The following is a 23523-nucleotide window of genomic DNA, read 5'->3' as shown; positions in this document are numbered from 1 at the left end:
GGCTTGTTATACTAATTATGAGCCTACTATGTAGTCTTAAGATCACGAGTATATAGTGGTCACTGTCGTGCACGAAGTGCCTAAATCAAAACACAGAGAAACAGAAATGTGGGAAATGCCAGTTCTCGAGCTTCCTTTAGTTATCCTGTCAATCATGGGAAGGTTCTGCTGTAAAGACTATCAAGGCATCTCTGTTGCCAAAATTAGGAAGAACATCACAAAAATAGAACAGTCCCTGAATTCTAACGATACTTGGATGTCTTTTGGCGCCTTGCATCCTTCTGGAGAAGGGCAAGAGGATACTGCCTAGGTGAGTAGGAGGTAGCTGGGGCTTTTTTGAATATGTGTAGTAATGCTTGCGCGCATGAAGATGATTATTTGAATACAGATCGACCTCGGATTAAGATAAAGATAACGAGTGCCAAAGCTGGGGCATAGAGGAACGATGGCTAGGCCTGGGTCATGGTAATGCAGCGGGGTAGAAGTCAATTGTGGTGATAGATTTCTGCTGGTTTTCGTCATTTCTTCAATTGGAGATAATAAAGGTTTCATTTTTTCAATTATTCCAAGGCTCTAAGGCGATCTTTTTAGCATGTTCACGGGAATCACTGTCGTATTGCAAAGCCAACAATTGAAAAATCAAGCATTTTTGTCATAGATTCTGCGTAGCATTGAGTAATATCTGAACTACACCATAGCATGCGAAGATCTACTCCTTCATATTCGACTGTCCATTGATGATAATTTATTTGTTGGCATCATCGAAGATGTAGGTCAAGTGGCAACGTCCACAGTATTGGCGGTCGTGCATGGCAGCCATGAAAACACCGGCACCACACTGAATATATGTTAGTAGCGTCCAAAAAATACCAATTATTGAAGAATAACTTACGTCTGGAGTTGGGCACTCTCTGCGGAGACGCTCGATCTTTCCGTCACCATCAACCTTGTAGTACTTCAATACAGCGAGCTTGGTCTTCTTGCGCTTGTGCTTGATCTTCTTTGGGGTAGTGTAGACCTTCTTCTTGCGCTTCTTGCCACCACCACGGAGACGTAACACCAAGTGAAGAGTGGACTCCTTTTGGATGTTGTAGTCGGAGAGGGTGCGGCCATCTTCGAGTTGCTTTCCGGCGAAGATCAATCGCTGTTGGTCGGGTGGAATTCCCTCCTTGTCTTGGATCTTGGCCTTGACATTGTCGATGGTGTCCGAAGACTCAACCTCGAGGGTGATGGTTTTGCCCGTGAGGGTCTTGACGAAGATCTGCATGACTATCTTTAAAGAGGAGTTAGAATTCAATCATATTGAAAACATGCGATTTCGCATTCAGATGGTAATAACATACCTGGACAACGGTTTAGATTGTCTTCCTCAAAGGTCTTGTAGAGTTCGAAAAGAAAAGTTCAAGATAATTGATAGGGAATTTCGAAAGTCTGGTTGTGCGCTAAAATGCGTTAGCGCCAAGCTAGGTCTCGCTTACCAGATCACACAACTGAATATTGAAAGATGTTGACTTACGAGATTTCAATCCTACGAACGACAATCGCCAACCAACAACCAAAGATTTGAATAACCCGCCAATTCAGTAAGTTCGCAGATATCTTCAAAGTTGATCTCTAGACAAATTTAACAAATTATTTTAGAATCCGCAAAAATGGTCAAGAAGCGCGCGTCCAAGTACGATTTCCCACCCCATCCATAATTCACGACGAGCTCTTCGAGAAATGATAAAATTGTCATGATTATATCAATGTCGACGAATAGAAATATTTAGGAAATCAGGAGGCTGATTGATTTTATAGCGGACGTAACAAGAAGGGTCGTGGTCACGTCAAGCCCATCAGATGCTCCAACTGCTCCCGATGCACACCAAAGGACAAGGCGATCAAGAGATTTACCATCCGTAACATGGTTGAGTCCGCTGCCATCCGTACGTTCCGATTATTCTAGAAAATTCCCCTACATCAACTTCGCGGAAGATATGAAAGATCCAGAGATTTGGCAGATAGGAGATTTTGGACATTTTTGCAACAGATGCTAACACGATTTTGTTACAGGTGATATCTCAGAGGCATCTGTCTTCTCTGAGTACACAGTTCCCAAGATGTACCTCAAATTGCAATACTGCGTCTCTTGTGCCATCCACGGCAAGATTGTCCGGTATGTTAATGCTATGAGATGAATCCTTGGTTGAACTGCCAGTAAGTTTGACCCTACAAGAACACTTGGGCTGATTCCCTTTTCTACAGTGTCCGATCCCGTGTTGGAAGACGTAACCGTGCCCCACCTCCCCGTGTCAGATACAACAAGGACGGAAAGAAGGTCAACCCAAACCAAGCTGCCGCTAAGGCTTAGAGTGCTTTAGGTTGGGAACGGAGGAGTTATCGACTGGGTTTTTCGGGATGCATTTTGTCTTATCCAATTTCTAATGCAAAAAGCATTGCTTAGACAAATATGACCTCATTGACTGATGATAAACCTTCAATCAATCTTCTCAATCTTTCAAACATGTGATATTTTACTGGAAACTGCTTTGGTCGGATCTTCATTGTGCATTTAAATTTTCCATTGTAGCAGAGAATATGCGCAGGCCCTCTCAAGTACTCCGTTATGTGCCCAACTTCTACAGGAGAAATTTCCGTGCTCAGATCTTGAACAGCACCTGTTCTGTCCTTCGTCTAATGGCCTGCTCAGAGGATGGTCGATTGGATGATCAGTTGCCTTCTAGTATACATCAACCATGATCGTGGTGCTAGTTGATCATTGCAAGTGCTAGCGTTTCGTGCATACATGTGTCAAGATCACTCTATAATCAGTTGTGAGTACATCTTTTCAGTCACTTTTAGAAATACATCGCTTTCCTTCCAATGTCACCAACATCGTTCACATCTTCGCGAGCGATCTTTCCCAACACATTCGTGTATAGCTTTGAAGCATTAACAGATTTGTGCATACCAACCTTTGCAATGTGGTTTGTGAATTCTTGACATCTCCCTGTTCTCTACACAACCCTACATACAGCATACAGCTATGGCATCGCGTCGGGAATCCAATGTTCATCAGCCGACACATCCAACTCGACGACACAAAAAATGCACTGAGAGGAGCTCGGATGGTTTGCACCTACAAGAGATAGGGCGATGGTACTCCAATTCAACGATCAGGAAATGGGACGTAGTGTACTAGAATTTTTATAAGAAATTATGGCGTTTTCGATACAGTAGAGTTGACAAGCTGAAACGGAATGGGGGAGTAACGATGGAGGAGCAAGAGGTAATCTGAGAGGTATGGCTGAGGAGGGGAATGGGGATACTTGCTTTACTCTATACATGACTCAAGGGAATTTTTGAGAATTTAGGGTTTCAGCGAGTTGAGTTGAACTTTAACGACGTATGTTTTTGTAGTTATAAATGTGATTGAAGTGTTTGACATGTTGAGAACTTATTAATATTCAAAGCTTGCTATGCTAAACCTTGATAGTTCGTAAAACATCAAGAGATCTCTCAACATTCAAAAGATACCTATTTTGCTATTTCTAAATATTGGATATCTGGTCGAAGATTTATGATTATACCATCCACATTATCCACCTCTTACTTTAATCGTTTGCCTCAACTCTTCGCAGGATAATCTGTCTTGCGGTAGGATTGTCCAATAGGTCCATATGCAACTTTTTCAGAACCCCTTCGCATGCTTGCCTACCAGCATAAATTTTCTCCGCTGCCTCAGACAAAGACATCGCCCCTTCATCCGATGCCTCTACAGGCAAATTTAGCAAAGCAATGCCCTGCGTAAGTCGTGGCATCATGAATGCCGTACCCTCTAACGGTAGATAGTTGCCAATGATGCTTTGAATACCTTTTAGATCCTGGGAAAAGCGAGCTGCGCCCAACGTTGTAAAATCCTGCCTGAGGAGGACTTCGTTGAAAAGCAAGTCTTCAAGGGCTGAGATTGCTTGACGCCAAATTCGCATGAATGCAGGATAAGAAATGGTTTTCTCGAGATAAGCCATCTTCTCTTTCATTATCTGAAGAGGTTGGTCAAGCTCGGCCGATATTGTTAAAGAGGACGTGTAATGTGGTACTAAACATGGTCAGTGAAAACCTCGTAGAAATGCAAGCAAATTGAAAATTTCAAATATTGTGAAAATGCTAAATATCATGAATATACCAAACGCTGAATCGAAATAGTCCAGATCCTTCATGGATACTGAATAATTCAAAGGGTCTTAAGGGTTCAGATGGTTGGGGAGTTTAGAATGAGAGAAAGATAACTTACAAGATTGAGAATCTTGACCAACTGTTGTCCATTGCGCTTGAGTGAGATAAGCTCTGAAAGCAGTTGGAAATGGGTATTTAATCGCTCTCTGTAGAAGATCTCCCGCATTGCTCCGTATCTTCTTGAAGCCTTGGATGGTTGTATCGAAAATGGTTCCCTCACCAGTGCCTAACTTGAGCGAAGTAGATAATTTTAGTTGCGAACAGGTAATTGGGCCAGCAATGGCGCTATCCGGGTGTACACCTTGTGCTCTCTCGTCCAATTGGAAATATAATTCCACGAAAAACTAACCATAAATCAGTACTTGTCGTCATCATAGTGTGTTGAGAGAAGATCCTAACCGCTTCGTTGCTGAGGAATTCTAGAGTTGAGATAATATGATCTGCACTACCGAAAACTTTGCAAAGACTGACGAGCCCAGCCATTCCCTCGACAGACCGTTGTTGTTCTTTAGTGGCGCCTGTAGCTATACGGCCAACAGTTGAGGTAAGTGAGATATAAGCATCCAGGGATTCGGACAGGCGAATTTGGTACCTATCAAGAACCGCGATTTGAGTATTGAGGAAAAAACGAAGTTTATGTGAGACTTTTCTGAGGTCTTTGTATTGTGTTGTAATTGCTTTGAGGAGATCAGTGACCTTGGTAGCACCAAAGGTACCTTTAGTCTTCTTCGACTCGTTGCTGTCGTAGTCAATATCTCCATTATCCGGCGATTCCATTATTTCTTCATATCTCTGGAAGGCAAATCTTTCCTCGGCTTCTAGCCAGGGACCGAACCATTTATCTAGAACATGCCAAGTCACGCCAACCCAACCAACTTTAGCATTGCCTCCATCATACTTGTACTTGATTCGGATAGCATCGTCCCAGACCATCAATTGGCCTATAAATTTACTCAAATGCGCGGAATTGTGCTGAATTTCGTTAAGAACAAGATCGGTCTTCTCTTTGACTAATGGTAAGAGTGCTGTGATAAAGGCAGATACAGGATCTATGTAAAGTGAGTTCCCCGCTAAAGAACTGCCTAAGAAGTGTGCAGCCAGGACAGGTCCAGCATTGTCTCGAAGATAAGCCTCATGCGCATCTATAACATCAATGATCCAATTTAGGTAATATTCCCCAAGCTATTTTTGTCAGAGTGATTTCATGAACGGAAGATAGAAACTTACAAGACTGCTCGCACTAGTAGGCGTGGCCCCCATGAAGTGATAGCGAAATTTCAGTTCACTCTCCTTCACTAAAACCGCGAAAGGAAGAAGTACAAGGGGCTCTCGAGCTTCTCTGATTTCTGGAGCTTGCAAGTCTAAGAGTCTTCCAAAACATATTTGCCATTCCTTAGAAACTTCAACAGTGATATCTGGCCATTTCAAGGCTTTGAGTACATCCCGGAATTCTTTGACCATGATTTGAACCATCTGTGCCCATAAATGACTGGAAGTCTGTTCGACATAGGAAACGAGATGAGGGGCAGCAATTTCTGTGGAATTCTGAGTCGCTTGTAAAGTCATCGCAAGTTGTTTTAATCGCACATATGGCTTCAGGGCCTCAGTGGGGTTGTCAGGTAGATTTTGATGAGCTTCCTTGGTCAGATCATCGACATCCTTCAATAGTTCAATATATGCTTGTGCCAATTCGACTTGTTGTAGTTTCTCCATTGGTCCTTTCAAACGTCGCACTGCCTCCTCTGGAGTATCTGAAGATGTAAGTATCATCATCCGCGCTCGTAAGTCCTCTTGCTGTTGCTCAAAAGCTTGAGTCTTTTGAGTCATCGACGAAGTGTGATTTGCGGCGGATTTTTTGGCCTCAGCGAGCTTGGTTTTGGCATCTTTTAACTATGAGAAGTCCGTGTTAGCTAGTATAATGATATCAACATATATACTGCGACTTACTTGCTCTTCCAGCTGTCTTTGCTTTGCTTCTACGTTCTCCAATAAGCTCGACAGATCTGTCATATCTGCGGTGGTTTGGATTTTGTCGTTCAACCAGTCCTCAACTCTGATATTTCTTTCTCCAACTGGTATATCGTCGATAGGATTGCACAAATAAACCCTCGGGCTACGCTCCTGCTCTATGTGGAGCGACATGTTTATTGATCGGGTGGTCCTTTTCGATTGACAGTTGCAATAATTGAAGTTGTCCTTACTAGTGAAGATTAATAAATGTAAGGTAGGGATGGTTATGTAACAATTAAATTTTAGCGTCGTCAAAAAGCACTTCCAGAATTTATATGGACTTCTACGTTCACTCAACCAAACATTAAAAATACATACTTACATTTTGATATGCTATAATAATATCAAAGATGTACTAGATGATAAAAAAATCCGACGCTTTGCCAATTAGAAGCTCCTGAGTATTTCAATTCAATTTTCAATTATAAATTTTGATTACCAGATTTAATAATATCGAATATTGAAAAGTGCGGTTATTTTTGAGGTTTGGTTCCATTTCGCGCATTGTGGAGAGCACCTACCATTTTCCGGGGTCCCTTTTGAAAGACGACGACGTCACCGAAATCTGCGCGGGCTGTATTTATCTTTAATTTTCAACTCTCTTTAGGTTTTACGAGATGTTTCAAACCCAATAATTAACCAAAACTTTCTTTGTGCTTAGCAACAGTTCTTACGATGGCGCGTAGATGATAATACTAAGCATATTCACAACCATTGATTCCACCATTTCAGGTGCAAGTGGCGAAAGGCATATAGATCATGGGGACACCTACGAAGCGGAGGAAGCTCAACAATGATACAAAGTCCAATGGTTCTCGAAATCTCGACTTCTTTTTCGGAAAGCAAAAGAAAGACGAAGAAGTGTTGTCGTCTCGATCAGTCGGTAGTCCAATCCTGAGCAGTCCAGGTAGCGCGGGTCCCTCAGAATTGACCGATGAGCAACTGGCTAGAAAATTACAAGAGGAATGGAACCGGGAATTGATTGGCGCAGGGGAGGTGACTGAGAACCATTCGGTGAAGACCGATGAGAAACTTTCAGAGGCTCCAATCTCCGCGGTAGCTACTAAAAACCACACAGACGAAGAGACCTCAATTGATGGCATTCACGGCCACTCAAATATGGAATCGGCGAAGCCGAATATCAATAAAAATACTCTTTCACTACAATCCGCTGGTACAGCAGAAGATGCCATTTCATCGAACATACCATTAGATGAGAGTCCTTTGACTTTCGAACCTTCGAAATATGTGTTTGGTCTGCAAAAACACTGGGCTGCAGAAGGAGGGGATGCATCTTATGCTCTCTTGACAAGATGTTTTGTACTCGTGAATAGCACTCAGAGCCGCATAAAAATTGTAGATACTTTAGTCAATTTACTAAGGATCATCATCGAGGGTGATCCGGATGCTCTCCTACCTACTGTACGTTCACACCGTGTCTACAAGTCTTTCGTAGGCAGATACAACATATTCATATCACAACCCACATAACACATTCCCTATCCCACTCTTACTAATTCTCAACAAAGGTCTGGCTGGCAACGAATGCGATTTCACCGCCATACATATCCCTTGAACTTGGTTTGGGAGGCTCAGCCATTTCGAAAGCATTGAAAAATGTGTGTGGGTTAGACTCTAGGTCTCTGAAGACCTTGTACGACAAACATGGTGATGCTGGTGATGTCGCTTTTGAGGCTAAGAAGAGACAAAGCTTTACACTGAGAAAGCCAAAGCCACTCACAATAAAAGGAGTTTACCAATCCCTAGTCAAAATAGCCAAGACGCAAGGAACAGGCAGTAGTGAGATCAAGCAACGAGTTGTTGATCGTTTGCTGCAAGATGCCAGAGGAGCAGAGGAGAGTCGATATGTTGTTAGAACTTTGTGCCAACATGTAAGTAAATTTATCTGTCTTCACAGTACAATCTATACTGTTTATCTGTGGAGCGCCATGTCGGATCTCTCACTAATCCTGTCTATTAGCTCCGCATCGGTGCAGTGAAAACTACAATGTTGATTGCCTTATCTCGAGCTTTCCAACTATCTAAACCACCGGGAGCAGACTTTCCTCTTAGATCAGCACAGGAGTTGGCAAAACTTAAAAAAGAGGGCTTGACTGAGGTATGGTCCAAGGGTGAGGAAATCGTGAAAGCATGTTTTGCAAAGAGACCCAATTATAACGACCTGGTACCCGTGTTACTTGAGATTGGAGTCTGTGAGGAACTACTAATTAGATGCGGACTAGCTTTACATATCCCGTTACGCCCTATGTTAGGAAGCATTACTAGGGATCTTGCAGAAATGCTTACGAAACTTCAAGGTAGAGATTTTAGTTGCGAGTATAAGTATGACGGACAACGAGCACAAGTCCATTGCGATGAGAACGGCAAAGTGTCAATATTCTCCAGGCATCTAGAACTCATGACTGACAAATATCCTGATCTTGTGGCATTAATACCCAAGATTCGAGGAGAAGGAGTTGATAGTTTCATCGTGGAAGGAGAAGTCGTTTCTGTCGATCGAGAGACTGGTGATCTGAAACCCTTTCAATCATTAGCAAATCGAGCGAGGAAAGACGTAGCAATTGGAAGTGTTACCATTAATGTGTGCCTGTTCTCTTTCGATTTGATGTATTTGAATGGCGAATCACTTCTGAACCGAACATTCCGGGAAAGAAGAGAACTTCTTCGGGGTTTGTTCGTCGAGGTACCGAATCAGTTCACCTGGGTGAAGAGTATCGATGCTACTTCTCAAGACTCAGAGGTTGTTTTGGAATTCTTCAAAGGTGCGACAGAGCGAAAGTGCGAAGGAATCATGGTGAAGATTCTAGATAATCTACCAAACCCCACGTTACCTGATTCAGAAGAACTTTCAAATGAGCCAGTATCCTCTATTCTCCAGACGCCCCAGAAGCATGCAAAAGAGAGAAAAAGGCCTATCGATAAAGAGGCCGAGAAGAAAACGAGAAGAAAAGCTTTATTATCTACCTACGAGCCTGACAAACGACTGGATTCTTGGCTGAAAGTAAAGAAAGACTACAGTGCTTCATATGATACACTCGATTTGATACCTGTTGCTGCTTGGCACGGCCAAGGACGCAAAGCAAAATTTTGGTCACCAATCCTCCTCGCGGTTCGCAACGAAGAGACGGGCACTCTGGAAGCCGTGTGTAAGTGTATCTCAGGATTTAGTGATACATTTTACAAGGCCAACAAAGAATTTTACGAAGAAGGTGGGGAGCATGTTCTTGGAGGTAAACCAAATTACGTCGATTATCGAGGAGGGAACCCCGATGTATGGTTTGAACCGCAAGAGGTCTGGGAGATGGCTTTTGCAGATGTCACGATTAGTCCCGTATATAGAGCGGCAATTGGTCTCGTGAGCGATGAAAAGGGATTAAGTTTGAGATTTCCTAGGTTCCTGAAAAAGAGAGAAGATAAATCTATAGAAGAGGCTAGCACAGGTGAATTCCTGGCTACCTTGTGGAGGAAGCAGGAAGAAAAGGTTGACGATGGAAATAATGAAGCACAGGGGGTAGATCCAGAGGAGGACGAGGAATGATCCATCACTTCACGCAAGTTGTTCCAGCTAGCTGATAAAGTCTCATTAAGAGGATATTATCTATGTTGGAAATGTATAGTAACCTTAATATTTACCCGTATGTAGCAGAAGCTGCTTCTAGTAAGGCCTGAATACCATGCATCTACAATATTGCTTTTATGCTTCAATTGTACACCAACGAAATGAAAGATGGCATTTGAAAACATAGACTTATTCCATCAAATCATATTCCTTAATCGTGAAGGGAGAGGTGAAACAACTGTCCTGGTGCTAAATGTACAAAATCCACTTTATTTGCATTTCGTTGCCGAGCCAACATAGAAGTCACAACCCGGAAAAAAAGAGACGATAACTGATACATTAACAACTCATTGATATTAATTTAAGGTTTACTACAGCCAATTTCTTTACACCAGTATCTATTATGGCGAGACTTGTAGTATATAGTAGTGATGAGGAATTCCCGGACGTGAATGAAGTTATTCGAGGGAAGGCAGGAAGAAAAACATCACAAAAAGTATCGGGAGAAACAAATAGGAAGGTCGAGCGGAGTGAACCGAAAAGTGACCTGAAGAAAGAGAAAGGATCGACGGTTTCAAATGTGAAGGAACTAGGGAGTGATGAGATAGAAAGCTCTGAGAATGCAAAGCCTAAAGCTAGGAAACGCGTTTTGAAGCAGAACTCAGATAATCCGCTCTTGAAACCATTGAGTATGGGTACGAAGCGATCGAGTACGGAGCCTAGAAAGATATCGGCTTCAAACTCGGCGGTTCCGATGACGCGAGTGATGAAGGAAGAACCAAGGCGGAAGGCAACGGTTGTGAAACCAAGGATACCGGATTTCGAAGAGGAGCGCAAAGTTGTAGCTCGGAATTATAGGGTCACAGATTCAGAAGAGGAAAAGGATGAAGATGATTCGGACGATCTACCGGGTTTTTTACCGATGTCAAAGGTGTTGAAGGATGAACCAAAAAGGAAACCAATTTCTTTAAAGCCTAGAATATCAGATCTTGATGAGAAACGAAGACCAACGGCTCGGAAACCTACGAAAACCGAATCGGAGGACGAAGACGAAGAAGAAGAAGATGATGATCTGTCAGATTTCATAGTAGACGATGACGATGATTCTGACGTGTTCAAAACACCACCAAAATCGACTCGAAGACTGGTCAGGGGTCGTAGGACAGTGGTCGAAGAATCGAGTGATACCGATACAGAAGAAGAACTTCTACGACAACTTCTAGACAAAACTACACTCGACGACAAAGACGCACCATCTGCATTCAACCCACCGGTCTTGCAGCCACCAAATAGAGATGAGAAAGTTGAGGTTCGACCAGGGACTTCTTCTAGTTTTGATGACAATGGAGCTGTTTTACGATTGTAAGAAAGTCGATCTAATAGTATTAGAAAAATGCTAATATATAAAAGTTCCCCCTCATCCAGAAAAGTATCCAAAGGAGTCAAATTATCAACACCCCCAGGAAGTCCAGAATTAAAACCTCGAGGCCTGGCATCACCTAAAAAGTTATCCCGCATACCATCTACCCCACACCGTCCCAGTATGGATAGTTTCTGGTCTCAAGATCTCGTCAACGATTGGAACGATCAATATTCCCCCATGAAAACCCTCCAACCCATCTCCAAACCCAAGCTCCAACCACCCTCAACCTCAAGAGGCACATCTCTCTTCAAGAAACCCCCTTCATTCAAAGCTCCTCGCATAGACAAAGAATCCAAAAAAGCCTTCTCAATCTCCAAACACACCATCGCCTCCGATTTCCTTCTCGAACTCGACACCAAAATCACATCCGGCCGCATTGCCGAACTCTCCGCTTCTACCGGCGGCGTCCAAATCATCTGGTCCAAAAAGCTCATCACAACCGCCGGTCGCGCAAATTGGAAACGCGAGACCATCAAATCTCCCCTAACCACTAATACCGATGGCAAAGCCCCCACCACATTTCGTCACTACGCATCCATCGAGCTCGCCGAAAAAGTCATCGACGATGAAAATCGTCTTTTGAATGTCCTCGCGCACGAATTTTGTCATCTGGCCAATTTCATGATCTCGAATATCAAAACTAACCCGCACGGAAAAGAATTCAAAGAATGGGCTGCGAAATGTTCGAATGAATTTGGGGATCGCGGGATTGAGGTTACGACGAAACATTCTTATGAGATAGAATATAAATATGTGTGGGAATGTACGGAAGCAGGGTGCAAAACACTGTTCAAGAGACATTCGAAAAGTATCGATACTCAAAGACATAGATGTGGCGCTTGTAAGGGGGTTTTGGCACAGATCAAACCGGTGCCTAGGGGAGCGGCAAAGAACGGGAAGGAGAATGAGTATCAGGTTTTCGTAAAGGAGAATATGAAGAGAATTAGGGACGAGAATCCGGGGAGTCCGCAGAAAGATATTATGGGGCTGGTGGCGAAGAAGTATCAGGAGCAGAAGGCTAGTAAAGCTGCACAAGTGGGGGGAAGGAGAATACACCTGATGATGGGGATGTGGAGATTGTTGCGAGGAAACTCGATTTCTTGGATTTGACAAGTCCCTGAGAGTGTGGGCGAGAGAATAATCAAATTGAGATTTAAGATTTGTTGAATAACTAATAAAATTCAGACTATTCAGACTAATCATCACAATGACAGCTAATTCTGTAAATACGCATTGCTCTGTCCTGACAAAGGGAATGGAAATTTGAAAAACAACCCGTGAAACATAGCAAATCCTCAGCATCCAGCCAAATCCATACTAGATCGATCTCCAATCCGTTTCATCCCATATCGCTCTCGCCCATCTCTCAATCCCCTTCCATCTGTTCCTCTCTCTTCTCCCCCCTTTTCACCATCTAAACCTCATCAAAAAGACCCCAATCCTTGATCTTAAACGTTTCCCAAATCTTAGCTGCATGTTCGACAGCATTCTCAATCAACTTTCCCTGTTTCCCCAATTGCAAATCCACATCATCGGCTGAATATTCGCCTTTGATATGAGGCACGTTAATTGTTACCAAGATATCTGTACTCTCTCTTTCTAATCGGATAAGATTGAGTACTATGGCTGTGAAATCTGGAGCGGAGGCGCGGGAATTGGGATCGTGGGGTGGTGTTTGAGTGGCGATGAGTGTGTAGGCGGGAGTGTTTTCGCTGCAAGTTGTCAGATTTGGGTTGGGTAATGAAGGCTTGGTCATGTGATGTGGTGGAGATGGGATGATGAGAGATAGAGGATAGAGGAATGGGAAAGGAACAAGAATGTGAGGTACATACGGCAATTTAGAAAACTTAGTATCAGTAATCGACCATACTTTCACAGTATCCAAATCGGAATCAACAATATCCTCCAGATGAGTCGTCATAGCCGCTCCATCGGTCGCCGGGCTAGAGCCCGCAGTACCGACTCGCTCGGTGATATCGAATATGATACTGGTAAAACCATCTTTGTCTAAATAGACTTCTTGATGGTCAGGAACTTGTCTTATTGTACTGTGGAATTGTTAGTTCTGTGGTGCTGATCGTGATGGTTTTGAGTTTTCGTCAGGAGTGGATGTGGGGCTCTGCATGTGTTTTGATGTTGGTTGGTTTTTTCTTGAAAGGCTTACCTGACGTCGGCGAATGCAGATGGAAGGTCGACTATGAGGGCGCCGCCGAAGAGTGGAGTGGAAGAATATGTAGTCATGTTTGATGATTTATATTTCGGTATCGTATGAGCGTGAGGGTGATGTGATGGGGTTGTTGCTTTTGATATGTTGTGTTGGTAGGGCTGCAGTTTGGGATGGCAGGGTAGGACGTCACTTGTTTGATGATTCGCTTGATGAGGAACAGGGAAGATGGAAGATTGAAGAAACCACCAATATCTGCCCGATGCTTCTCTTGGATATTAATTTTCGCTTTATAATTTTGAGTCAGAGGAATGGGGTGAAGTGTAATAGAGTGCCAAGTGCGAATATGAGATGAAAGGAGAGATATATGAGTAAACTTTGATGGTCTTGACGATCGGCTATAATTGCCCTATCCCCACTTGGGCAACTTTTAGCGGCCGAGTAGGCTTGTGAGCAGGCACTTTCTAACTAATAAGTCTTTCCCTCTGGTTTTCATTGCATCTCTTACACACCAACGCTCACAAAATTCAGCCAAAGACTTCAAAACAATGCTATCTTTCAAAACTTCAAGTCGAACAAGTGCCAACTCGGGCAGTGGCAGGTCCTCAACACATAACTTCATCTGTGAAGCGTAATATCTATTTCCTTCGTTGTTAACATTATATCACGGAATATGTACTCAAGACATCATATCACCTTCAAGTATATTTCACAATCAACAGATCTTTGAGGCGTAGATACCACATGCTTCATTGCAATCATCCAGAACACGCCGTCATTCGTTGCGTTCTCCCTTCTACCCAACCCCAGGCTGGAGTTATCAGGCTTATCGTACCCTACTTTCTGACATGCATCTGCAGCGTTCTTATGATATACTAGTGTATGTGATGTGGCACATTGTAAAGAAGAATGGTATAACTCAAACTAAATCATGCCCAATTTTCAATTTCAACTAATAAACTGAATTCTCATCATTGTCTCATCATGCTTTGCAAAGTCTGCAAATCGATTGACTTCGGAGACTTATGTTATCGGTGGTTGCAGTACGCCTCTGCTCCGTTGACAGCAAAGCCGGAATTTCAACATCATACCAATTACAAAAAACTTATAGAGTCAGCGCAAGAGGACTGTGAATTGTGCATCGAGGTAAAAGAGGGTGCACGCAGAGTATCCACCGATGCCGCAAGATCCAGAAAGCGTAACTTGACGATAAGTTGCGGACCAGGGTATTACTCTAAGCCGATAAGTCAAACAAAAGATGTGTTCACTAAGGGAATTGCTGAAATTTGGTTTGAGTGGACGTATTATAAGAACGAGGGCTCTGCCGGACATGTATTTTGTTCTGTCGTTCGTATTTTCTGTGAGAAAGGTACGCGCACAGGTGTAGCCCGACATAGCTCGAATTTTGGATTTAACATATGTATACATAGAATCTCCGGCTGCCGCATTGAATATTGTTAGTGGGCGGCCTATCCCTACAACCCGTTTTCGTCGGAATCTTTTGAAACGGCACGAACATGGCTTCGGGATTGTCATCGCAACCACAAAAATTCATGTCCGAGCAAACGGGCTGCTTTATTACCTTCTCGCGTCATTGACGTTGGATCTGGCAATTATTTGGGCACACCACACTTACATATTAGTGAAGATGGCGAGATGGGCAACTGGGCTACCTTAAGCCATTGCTGGGGTCAGGTTGGTGGCTATGTAACTAATGTCGCAAATTTAGATCGCAGAATACGTTCTATATCTATGCAAGAGCTTCCGCCCACACTGAAAGATGCCATTAAAGTCACGAGGTGTATGGGATTAAAGTATCTATGGATTGATTCGATTTGCATTCTCCAAGGTTCCGATGTTGCTGCCCAGGCAGATTGGCTATCCGAGTCAAGTCGCATGCGAGATTACTACAAACATTGTGATTTTTGTATTGCTGCCGATGACGCATCTTCTGACAAAATTGGATTTCTGCGCATTTTACGTACACAAAGGGCAAAGGTCTCTATTTCCATGCCGTTAGCTCACTGGCGACGCGCAGGGTCTTGTACAATCTATCTTCAAGCAGATCTCCATCCCCGGTCTGCATATCCCGGTCGGCGTCGACCCATTCTCGCTACTAGAGGATGGACGCTTCAAGAACACGTTCTCTCTCCACGCGCTCTACACTACAATCATGAACAACTTGTCTGGAATTGCCAGTTTCAGAAACTCTCAGAATCGAATGTGAATCCGGAAATATTGTCGTCAAGCGATAGACCGTGGCATGGTATGGACGCCAAAAGATTTTTCTTGACTCCAATTCATGGGGAAGAGTATATATATGACAATTTTGGTCCCCCCTATGCTCGGTTACTCAACATACAGCAGCGGTGGTACAGTTTAGTCAATGACTATGCGGCTCGTGCTCTTACTTTTGAGACTGATAGACTTTTTGCGTTGGCTGGATTAGTACAAGAAATTGAAGCACAGTCCGGATTTACTTATTGGGTAGGTATATGGGCCGAAGACGCCCATGCTGGCCTTCTCTGGAGAATCACTGGGCGAGTAAACATCCCAGCAGCATATATTGCACCTTCATGGAGCTGGGCCAGCCTCGACATCAGCCACTACAATGATTCTTATGACCATGGCTTTTATCCAGTCGGCGGTTGGAAACTCGATAGCTCAAAATTTAAAGCCAATATATCCAGCTGTGAGATCATAACTGTTAATGGAATTCCCAACGGACACCTTCTAACTGCGAAGCTCACACTTCATACCCATTGTCTTCATTTAAGTCAGTGGGGATTGTTAAATGATGTGGCTATAGCGACCCCAGCCACTGTGTTACCATCAATCGCTAGGAGAAGGGAAATTCTGCTAAAGTTTGATGTAGAACCGTTGGATATCATATACTGGCCTTCACAACCATTACTCTCACCACCACCACAAGTCAGTGCTTTGCAGCCAAAGGCAAAAGGTGTTCTTCGCTGGGTATCTCCTTGTATCCATTTCTTCTATAGTCTTGTGGAAAAATGGAAAACTCACGCTGTACCGTTCTCCCAAAAACCAGCTCAAGGTTCATCACCGAATATAGCATTCGCGAATTGTCATCTTGTGACACGCGATTTAAAGCATGTAGTACAGAGGCTCTCTACCATACAGCGCAATTCCAACAATCTCATCATAGTACGGATTGCAAGTATCAGCGATTCTACAGTCAGATCTTGCGGACGGATGCGCCGAGATAAATGTCATTATGGCAGTACAATGTGTCTCCTTGTCGAACCCGGTACAGAAGAAGGCACTTTTAGGAGAGTAGGTTTGGCACAAATTTCAAACGTCGAATATGGCGATTCATTGCCATGGAAGATGCGCACTATCGTACTAGTTTGAGGTATTTTTCCATGCTATCATTCAGCGTCAATTTTAGCAATATCAAGTTATTCCCGGAGCAACAGTCCATTCATACATTCAGCTCATAAGCCCACCTTCATTAGATCGCGTTCAATAGCATGTCTTTGGGATTGCAGTTTGGCTTTAAGGAGCTCTTGAACAACAATCATTCTACCTGCTATATCCAACCAAAGCAATCGATATATTAAATCAAAATAGCGCAAAATATTCGATGCTTTTACACTTTCCCATCGAATTGTAGTCAGAATCAATAAATGTTGAATCCATCAACATTCTCTCCTACCGTAAATGAAAAGTAAGCAGCAATTGGCATCTACGAATTCCTTCTCGAATAACTGATAACACGTGCCTATACTTTTTATGCGAAAAGTTGAAATGAATTGTACAAATCTCAGGCTGCTGGAAAAGTTCAAAGCAAACTCTCTCATCGAAACAAAATCGTGAATCACACTGCAAAAATCACACCTCAGAACTTCCCTCTGAGCCTCTCAACATCCGTCTCCACACCCCCACAAAAAAAACTCCCCACTTACCCTCCCCCATCCATCCATCCAAAAAATCCCCCTCCGCACACTACCCATCATCCCTCTCCAAAAAATCCAAAATAAATATCTCTGAATAATCAGAAGGTGTGTTACAAAGATTTGAAGAATGGAGTATCTTGGGCATGAGCCACGGTCATCTCTGGTAAAAGGCAAGAAATGAATTCTGAGCTAGCTTGTCCCACTCCGACTTGTAAACTGCGCTTTTGAAATATATATATGAGAAAAATTTGCAGGTGCTGCTCGGACTTCGGGTGGTCGGGTGATGTTCGGGAGTGGTCAGGAGATGGGGTTCGGCTGAACACAAGAACACAAGAACACAACACAACACTTCATCACAGGAATACTGGGATGGGGAAGTGTGGATAATATGTCAGGTTTCGTAGATGTTATAAACAAGAGGGATCTTGATGGAATCGTTTGCTGTTTGTGAAAGAAATAAACGACATCAATTGCATTGGAATTGGTCTTTCATTCAATTATTCCTTATTCTGACACCTGATTTTAGTCTACACCTAAATGAAGCCGCTTTGCGTGCGAAGGTGCATTCAATCCTCATAGTAGAGTATACAAATAGGAAATCAATATCACCGACGAGAATTGCGATTTTTATACTCATGTTGATTGCGCATAAATAACGAGACATTCTACTCAAGCTTCAATCCCATTATTTAATTAATCTATCTCTCCTCTCCTTCCACTTCCCATAATTAAGACTTCCAATTCCAATTCCAATTCCAAGCCCGATTCCAAGCCCAAACCAAAAAGATCAAACAATCCATGGTATCTTGACGCCATAACTCCATTCCCCGCCTCATAAGCATTACCATTCCCATCTTCTCATCCATCCATTCGTAATATCATGACCCATCTATATATTATTCCACTTTCCCGTCTTCCCTTGTCCACATCCATTATTGTCCTCCAGCATTATTTCTATGCAGTCCCATCGACATCACAACCAACACTCTTACCCCATCTCTTTTCTTTCCTCACTGCCCACCCTTTAATTGCAATCACCAAGATAATCCAAGCCATCAAAAATGTGATGAGACCCATGGAAACTGTAAAAACAAACATCGCATCGAGATCATTCATTTCAATTGCCTTGACTGTATCTTTGCTCTACAATTCTGTTAGTACTGGTACATCCAGACGAGAGAAGGAATGACATACACTAGCCATAAAAATCAACCCTCCAGCCATCAAACAGAAAGCTGTAATGATTTCCGTGGGGGGTCTACCAGGCAGAATCGAAGTTGGTGGTGAAAGGTAGAATACAACATAAGTAGCAGCACGTGCAAATGCTGCACCCACAAGTAAAGTTCCCCATTGTCCATGAATCATAGTTGAGACCATGGAATGTTGATGGTGAGAACTCATCATCATTCCCAATAGCATGACGACTAAAGCGGGGATTGGGTTCATCGAAAACCTATAGGATTTCGGTTCTTGGGCTTCTGGATGATAGGGAGACATTCGAGATGATGATTGTTGGAGTGTGGTATTCAAAAGGTTGCGAATTTTCTTCGACTCAATAAGCATGCCGCACTATACAAGTTAGAAGTGTTTAGGAATTTATAATCGTAAAGACTCACCAATCCACCACCAATAAACATAATGGTGATCGAAATATGCTCGAGATCTTGTGCGCTCCATGCACTCCCCCAAGCAGCCAGATGTTCCAAGAAAACGTTCGTGGAGCCATAGAAGAAAATAAGGAAACTTTCTACGAACTCAGCGGTTGGAGAAAATCTCCGCTCATCATGAGGTTTGATATTCCAGGACCAACCAATTTCGGCGAAGCAACCTGCCCATCGACCAAGAGTTAAGATTCCATACCAGAAGAAAACTGAACCCTTAATGAAGTGCGCAAGACCACTATAAATTTCTGCTCCTTTCTGCGTTGACATTTAGTGTCTGAAGATATATATATATTCATGGAGCTAGCAAAACTTACAAATAAACCACCATACGTGACGAAACCAGATGTGAGAATAGCAAAACCCAGGAGAAGAATTACTCGATCCACAACGTCACATGAAAATTGAATTACTCTCAAGAGACGTGCAGTAAGTAATCCCGGAAGTCGTTTCGACAAGTATTGATCCACCTGCGTACCTTCCATCAACCCCACTTTTTCAAACTCGTCATTTTCCGATTCATTTAGAGTATTTTCATCATCTCCAGACAGAGACATCGATTGGCTTCGTAGAGATTCGGTACCTGGCTCAGTACCTTGTCCACTATCATCCGATAATCTGGGAATAGGTTTAGGTCGTTCGTGGATACGGGTATGCTCTGCCATTGCTTCTCTCGAAACCGGAATGTACCCAGAGTTCTCCTGTTCCTTCTCGCCTCTACGCCCCGCGTAAGCACTGGTGACCCCTATTAGGGCTTGTGCAGTGACTACCCATATCAGAAACCACCCCAATTTATGATGAAAATTATTCGGATAAAGGTCCGGAGTGGAGGCATTGTATATTATACTGCAGAGGAGACCACCACCGTTCAAAGCTAGAAACGCGAATTGTGTAGGGAGACTTAAACGAGATCGAGAAATGGAGAGCATCACACCTAAAATATATCAGATTTTGGAGACATTTTACTGTTCCCGAACTACTCACATATTGGCAGAACGAACACCCATCCTATGGTCATGAGTATAATATGAGCTACCATCAGACTTCCATGTTCAGGATATCGAAAATAACTAGAAGGTTCAGCCACCACGGTGTCGATGCTGGCTGAAACCGTGGCTGTAGAAATAGCTGTGGCTACCGAACTCATTGGTATGCTCATATCCATTTCCGGTTCTTCATCGCCGTGCGCGGCTATTAGAGGTGCAAGTCCAAGCAATATAAGACTGCTACATAATGCGATTTTTCGCAGATGTGAAGGCATCTGATTATATTTCGTACTGTGCTAGTAGTGTAAGATCGTGTTATAGTAAGAAAGGTATTGAGTGTGAAAAAGAGCACAATGTAAGTAATCTAAGGGTATCTGGGTATCTGGGTATCTCAAGGTGTATGGAACAGTGAAGGATGAGGTAAAAAGAAATTACAAGTGCGGGCGTTCATCAAATATGTATACTGATGAAAACAAAATAGTGGAACAAAAGAAAGAGGTATTCTAGAAGAACAGTCTTGTCTTTACGCCGAAAAGGAAAATGTGCGGGTAAAGAAGTCGGAAGGAGGTAGAAATATTGCCCGCAAAATGACGACAAATAAATAGGTTTCCCGTGATGGAATCATGGGAATGAGGTAAAAGCGATGGAAAGAAAGCTTTTTTGCCAACGGTGATGACTCCGTAGTTTCCGATATCAAATGGAACCATAAGTTTTGAATTTCTTACTCCACTGAGCAAGTTCGCGCCCTGTGGATTGAAATGTCAATGTGCATATACATAGGCGTCAGCCAGCTAGTACGAGGTTTCAAATGACTAGGGATTGGATATTCGGCATTGTTTTTGCGAAAGATCGAGATTGGAATTTTGGTGGATTGACTACCTTACCTGGCCTTACCTACCTTGGGTGCTCTTGAGTCTTGCTGCTTCCAAATGGATTCTAGATTGCATATGATTTTTTCCGATGAGCCAGGTACCTAAGTATACAAATGTAATTTGATAGATGACTAAGCTAACATTTGGAAGCAATAAGCTAACTACCGCAAGCGGCGGCATTTAAAATGGGTGATATCATCCGACTTTTCCATTACATTTGATATTTTAATTCTCTCCTTCAAAAGGGCTATACATGACATAGCAGAGTAAATAGCTAATTACTGAATATGACCTCAGCTGTTTGTGATGAGTTCTCTCTAAATTCTCACATCATTGCATGTCTTCGTTGTTCTTTGTTTTCATTCAGAATTCTCGGCATCTAGCTAAGGTGGGTTATCGAAGCTAGGTAAGAAAGCCATGAGAAAAGCTATAGGGCTTGGCGTGCATGAATATGACGTGGGGCGTTAGACTGAGTATTAGGTATTCATTAAGCTCTGTACAAGTAGCGTGCAAGGTGATCAAAGTATTAAGTGTATCCACAGGAGAACACCAACACTCAAAATGAACAACATCCGCGCAACGAAACAACCGCGCGACAAGATATACATATAAACATGCTAGGTACACATCCTGTCAGGAAGAGACAGCAGAAGATTCTCTACCCGAAATTCCATGCATATCATCGTGATGAAGACGAAACTCATATGTGAGACTCGCTACAACATGTCCTCCCCGCAAAGAATCGAAGAATTCAATCACAACGCACATGGACTCAACCATCTCAATAACATCAAAGATCTGACAGCACAGCTGACACACCAACCTTACCATACTCCGGTCCTTAGACTCATAATTACTAATGGATAATTAACAATTAATAATATACTTTCCACCGGCACCTCGCATGAAAACACCAAGTCTACAACAAGGCTGCACCAAAAAGAGAAAGGAAAGAGAAGAAAGCTCCTCACATGAAAACTCTTCACCAATAACATGAATTTCCAACCCAACATCATGTCCCCGCTCGTGACTGAGATCATTATGATAGCTCGAGGATAATGCTATCCGTTCCACCCATGCATGTATGACTAGTAACCTCCACTAGCAACCTTATGCTTACTATCCATGCTCTACCATTGAAGATCATCCAACCACCACGTTTTCTTTCGTTCCTTACCTCCACATTTATTACTTCAGCAATCGAGCCATTTCAACGACACTCAACTCCGACATTCCCGAAGACTCATTCATGATTCATCAATATCCTCACCTATTTCTCTTTCAGTAAGGTAGGAATAAACACCTGGCAGCCTGTGAAAATTCTTCGAGACCTACTCATGGTGGGACAAATCTCATCACGATTTCGACTTCTTGCATGCGCGCATCGTGGCACGAGGAACAGAATCAATCCTCAGACCATGCAAGTGGTAACGGAAACATCGGAACTATCATTCATCGCGACCATAGATAAACCGACAAGGCGTTTTTGCTCAACTTACACATGTCATGTCCTACACCCCCCCTACCATGTCATACCGATGTCTAGTAACTAACTTGGAAAATAATCATCTGATTATCGAAACATATTCATGCTTACAGACCAAGCTCCTCCGAAGAAAACACACACCGTCACCACGTTTCTTACTCGTCAGCCTTCCACATAGTATACATACCTCTGCGCCAACGTCCAAAGGTTACAATGTACATCGACTTCCAATCTTTCACGCCTCCCAGAACCCAAACAAAAAACACAACGAACCACCTTTCATCAAGACTGACGCCATCGACCATCCCGTTCCACGCCGAGACCGTCACTAAAACCTTCTACACACCGTGCAGGCTGCAGCTCGCTTCTCCCATCCTTCAAAAGAGGGGGTCCTAGCTTCCACCCCTCTCGCTCTCACTACAACACGCACACTGCAAACTAGGATACATCTCGGATATTAAACACTGCTCCTAACCTAAACTCCGTATCCTCACGTCATTGGCTACGGCATTTTAAAACTGCATTCACTCATTATTATCCCATCTTCGATCCGATTTCATCACATGTTCAATACCTCAGTTCATCTGTGATCTATCAGATCATAATAGATCTCGCTAATACATCCCCGGCATACTTCGGAATCCGAGAAATATACAAAAATTCCTAGTACTAATTAGCCACCAACAGACAGACTATCGCTCAATCTTCCCTTCCCCCTCCGGCATATAATCCATCGTAGACGTGTAAAATACCCAACAAATCTTCATCCGCGTAAACTCCAGACCATTCCACTTCCCTCCTTATCCCATCTGTACCAATCCGAGATAACCTTACAACAGCAGAACCCCCACCTCATCGCACCCAGCAGTATACCTGTGTATCATCAGCAGCCCCTCCATCCTCCATCCTCCATCCCACTGGCAACCCATCTCTCCCGATTCCGAGCCGGTTAAAATGGCAACCACATACATACATGTACACCGCCAGAAACCTTCTATTCCTTCCATTTCTTCTACATACTAGGTAGGTACTTCCCATACAAAGTCCCGGACATAGCGCACTCGTCATACACACCTACCCCTCCATCCCGAGAACCACAAAAAAAAACAGTCACCCATTGCACCTCGTGCCCTAGCTATAAGAAAAATTGACTTTGATAATCTATTTCTACTTCTCCCCCCCCTCATCACATGCTTCTCATCG

General features: G+C 43.1%; 9 protein-coding genes across 9 annotated transcripts; 4 read left to right on the top strand and 5 right to left on the bottom strand.

Annotated features, from left to right (window-relative positions):
• Positions 1 to 148: 148 nt before the first annotated feature.
• Bfra_002878 (uncharacterized protein) lies at positions 149 to 522 on the bottom strand (the record flags this gene model as incomplete). The annotated part of the gene is made up of 2 exons (XM_037333291.1): positions 149 to 306; positions 387 to 522. The coding sequence occupies 2 exons, from the start codon at positions 520 to 522 to the stop codon at positions 149 to 151; spliced, it is 294 nt and encodes a 97-aa protein (XP_037195419.1).
• A 132-nt stretch (positions 523 to 654) lies between these two features.
• On the bottom strand, positions 655 to 1365 carry Bfra_002877 (putative ubiquitin-40s ribosomal protein s31 fusion protein). Its single transcript, XM_037333290.1, has 3 exons — positions 1344 to 1365; positions 893 to 1273; positions 655 to 838 (listed from the first exon to the last, which is right to left on the bottom strand). Exons 2-3 carry the CDS (start codon positions 1265 to 1267, stop codon positions 746 to 748), a joined length of 468 nt encoding a protein of 155 aa, XP_037195418.1. The 5' UTR covers positions 1268 to 1273; positions 1344 to 1365; the 3' UTR covers positions 655 to 745.
• Positions 1366 to 1550: 185 nt separating this feature from the next.
• Bfra_002876 (putative 40s ribosomal protein s26 protein) lies at positions 1551 to 2462 on the top strand. The gene is made up of 5 exons (XM_037333289.1): positions 1551 to 1583; positions 1642 to 1675; positions 1801 to 1928; positions 2056 to 2158; positions 2248 to 2462. The coding sequence occupies exons 2-5, from the start codon at positions 1653 to 1655 to the stop codon at positions 2351 to 2353; spliced, it is 360 nt and encodes a 119-aa protein (XP_037195417.1). The 5' UTR covers positions 1551 to 1583; positions 1642 to 1652; the 3' UTR covers positions 2354 to 2462.
• A 1134-nt stretch (positions 2463 to 3596) lies between these two features.
• Bfra_002875 (putative rint-1 family protein) lies at positions 3597 to 6360 on the bottom strand (the record flags this gene model as incomplete). Its single annotated transcript, XM_037333288.1, has 5 exons — positions 3597 to 4081; positions 4277 to 4562; positions 4618 to 5400; positions 5446 to 6108; positions 6166 to 6360. The coding sequence occupies 5 exons, from the start codon at positions 6358 to 6360 to the stop codon at positions 3597 to 3599; spliced, it is 2412 nt and encodes an 803-aa protein (XP_037195416.1).
• A 627-nt stretch (positions 6361 to 6987) lies between these two features.
• Bfra_002874 (putative dna ligase i protein) lies at positions 6988 to 9787 on the top strand (the record flags this gene model as incomplete). Its single annotated transcript, XM_037333287.1, has 3 exons — positions 6988 to 7650; positions 7758 to 8120; positions 8210 to 9787. The coding sequence occupies 3 exons, from the start codon at positions 6988 to 6990 to the stop codon at positions 9785 to 9787; spliced, it is 2604 nt and encodes an 867-aa protein (XP_037195415.1).
• A 424-nt stretch (positions 9788 to 10211) lies between these two features.
• Bfra_002873 (putative hmg box-containing protein) lies at positions 10212 to 12341 on the top strand (the record flags this gene model as incomplete). Its single annotated transcript, XM_037333286.1, has 2 exons — positions 10212 to 11170; positions 11219 to 12341. The coding sequence occupies 2 exons, from the start codon at positions 10212 to 10214 to the stop codon at positions 12339 to 12341; spliced, it is 2082 nt and encodes a 693-aa protein (XP_037195414.1).
• A 304-nt stretch (positions 12342 to 12645) lies between these two features.
• Bfra_002872 (putative ran-interacting mog1 protein) lies at positions 12646 to 13472 on the bottom strand (the record flags this gene model as incomplete). The annotated part of the gene is made up of 3 exons (XM_037333285.1): positions 12646 to 12943; positions 13064 to 13279; positions 13396 to 13472. 3 exons carry the CDS (start codon positions 13470 to 13472, stop codon positions 12646 to 12648), a joined length of 591 nt encoding a protein of 196 aa, XP_037195413.1.
• Positions 13473 to 14379: 907 nt separating this feature from the next.
• On the top strand, positions 14380 to 16770 carry Bfra_002871 (putative heterokaryon incompatibility protein; the record flags this gene model as incomplete). The annotated part of the gene is made up of 2 exons (XM_037333284.1): positions 14380 to 14742; positions 14857 to 16770. 2 exons carry the CDS (start codon positions 14380 to 14382, stop codon positions 16768 to 16770), a joined length of 2277 nt encoding a protein of 758 aa, XP_037195412.1.
• A 1207-nt stretch (positions 16771 to 17977) lies between these two features.
• On the bottom strand, positions 17978 to 20237 carry Bfra_002870 (putative integral membrane protein; the record flags this gene model as incomplete). Its single annotated transcript, XM_037333283.1, has 5 exons — positions 17978 to 18458; positions 18510 to 18884; positions 18932 to 19234; positions 19294 to 19910; positions 19961 to 20237. 5 exons carry the CDS (start codon positions 20235 to 20237, stop codon positions 18270 to 18272), a joined length of 1761 nt encoding a protein of 586 aa, XP_037195411.1. The 3' UTR covers positions 17978 to 18269.
• Positions 20238 to 23523: the final 3286 nt, after the last annotated feature.

Source organism: Botrytis fragariae (genome assembly GCF_013461495.1).
Source record: "Botrytis fragariae strain BVB16 chromosome Unknown tig00000012, whole genome shotgun sequence".
Taxonomy (NCBI): domain Eukaryota; kingdom Fungi; phylum Ascomycota; class Leotiomycetes; order Helotiales; family Sclerotiniaceae; genus Botrytis; species Botrytis fragariae.
Note: the sequence above shows the minus strand (reverse complement) of the source record. Positions and strands in the feature narration are given on the sequence as shown.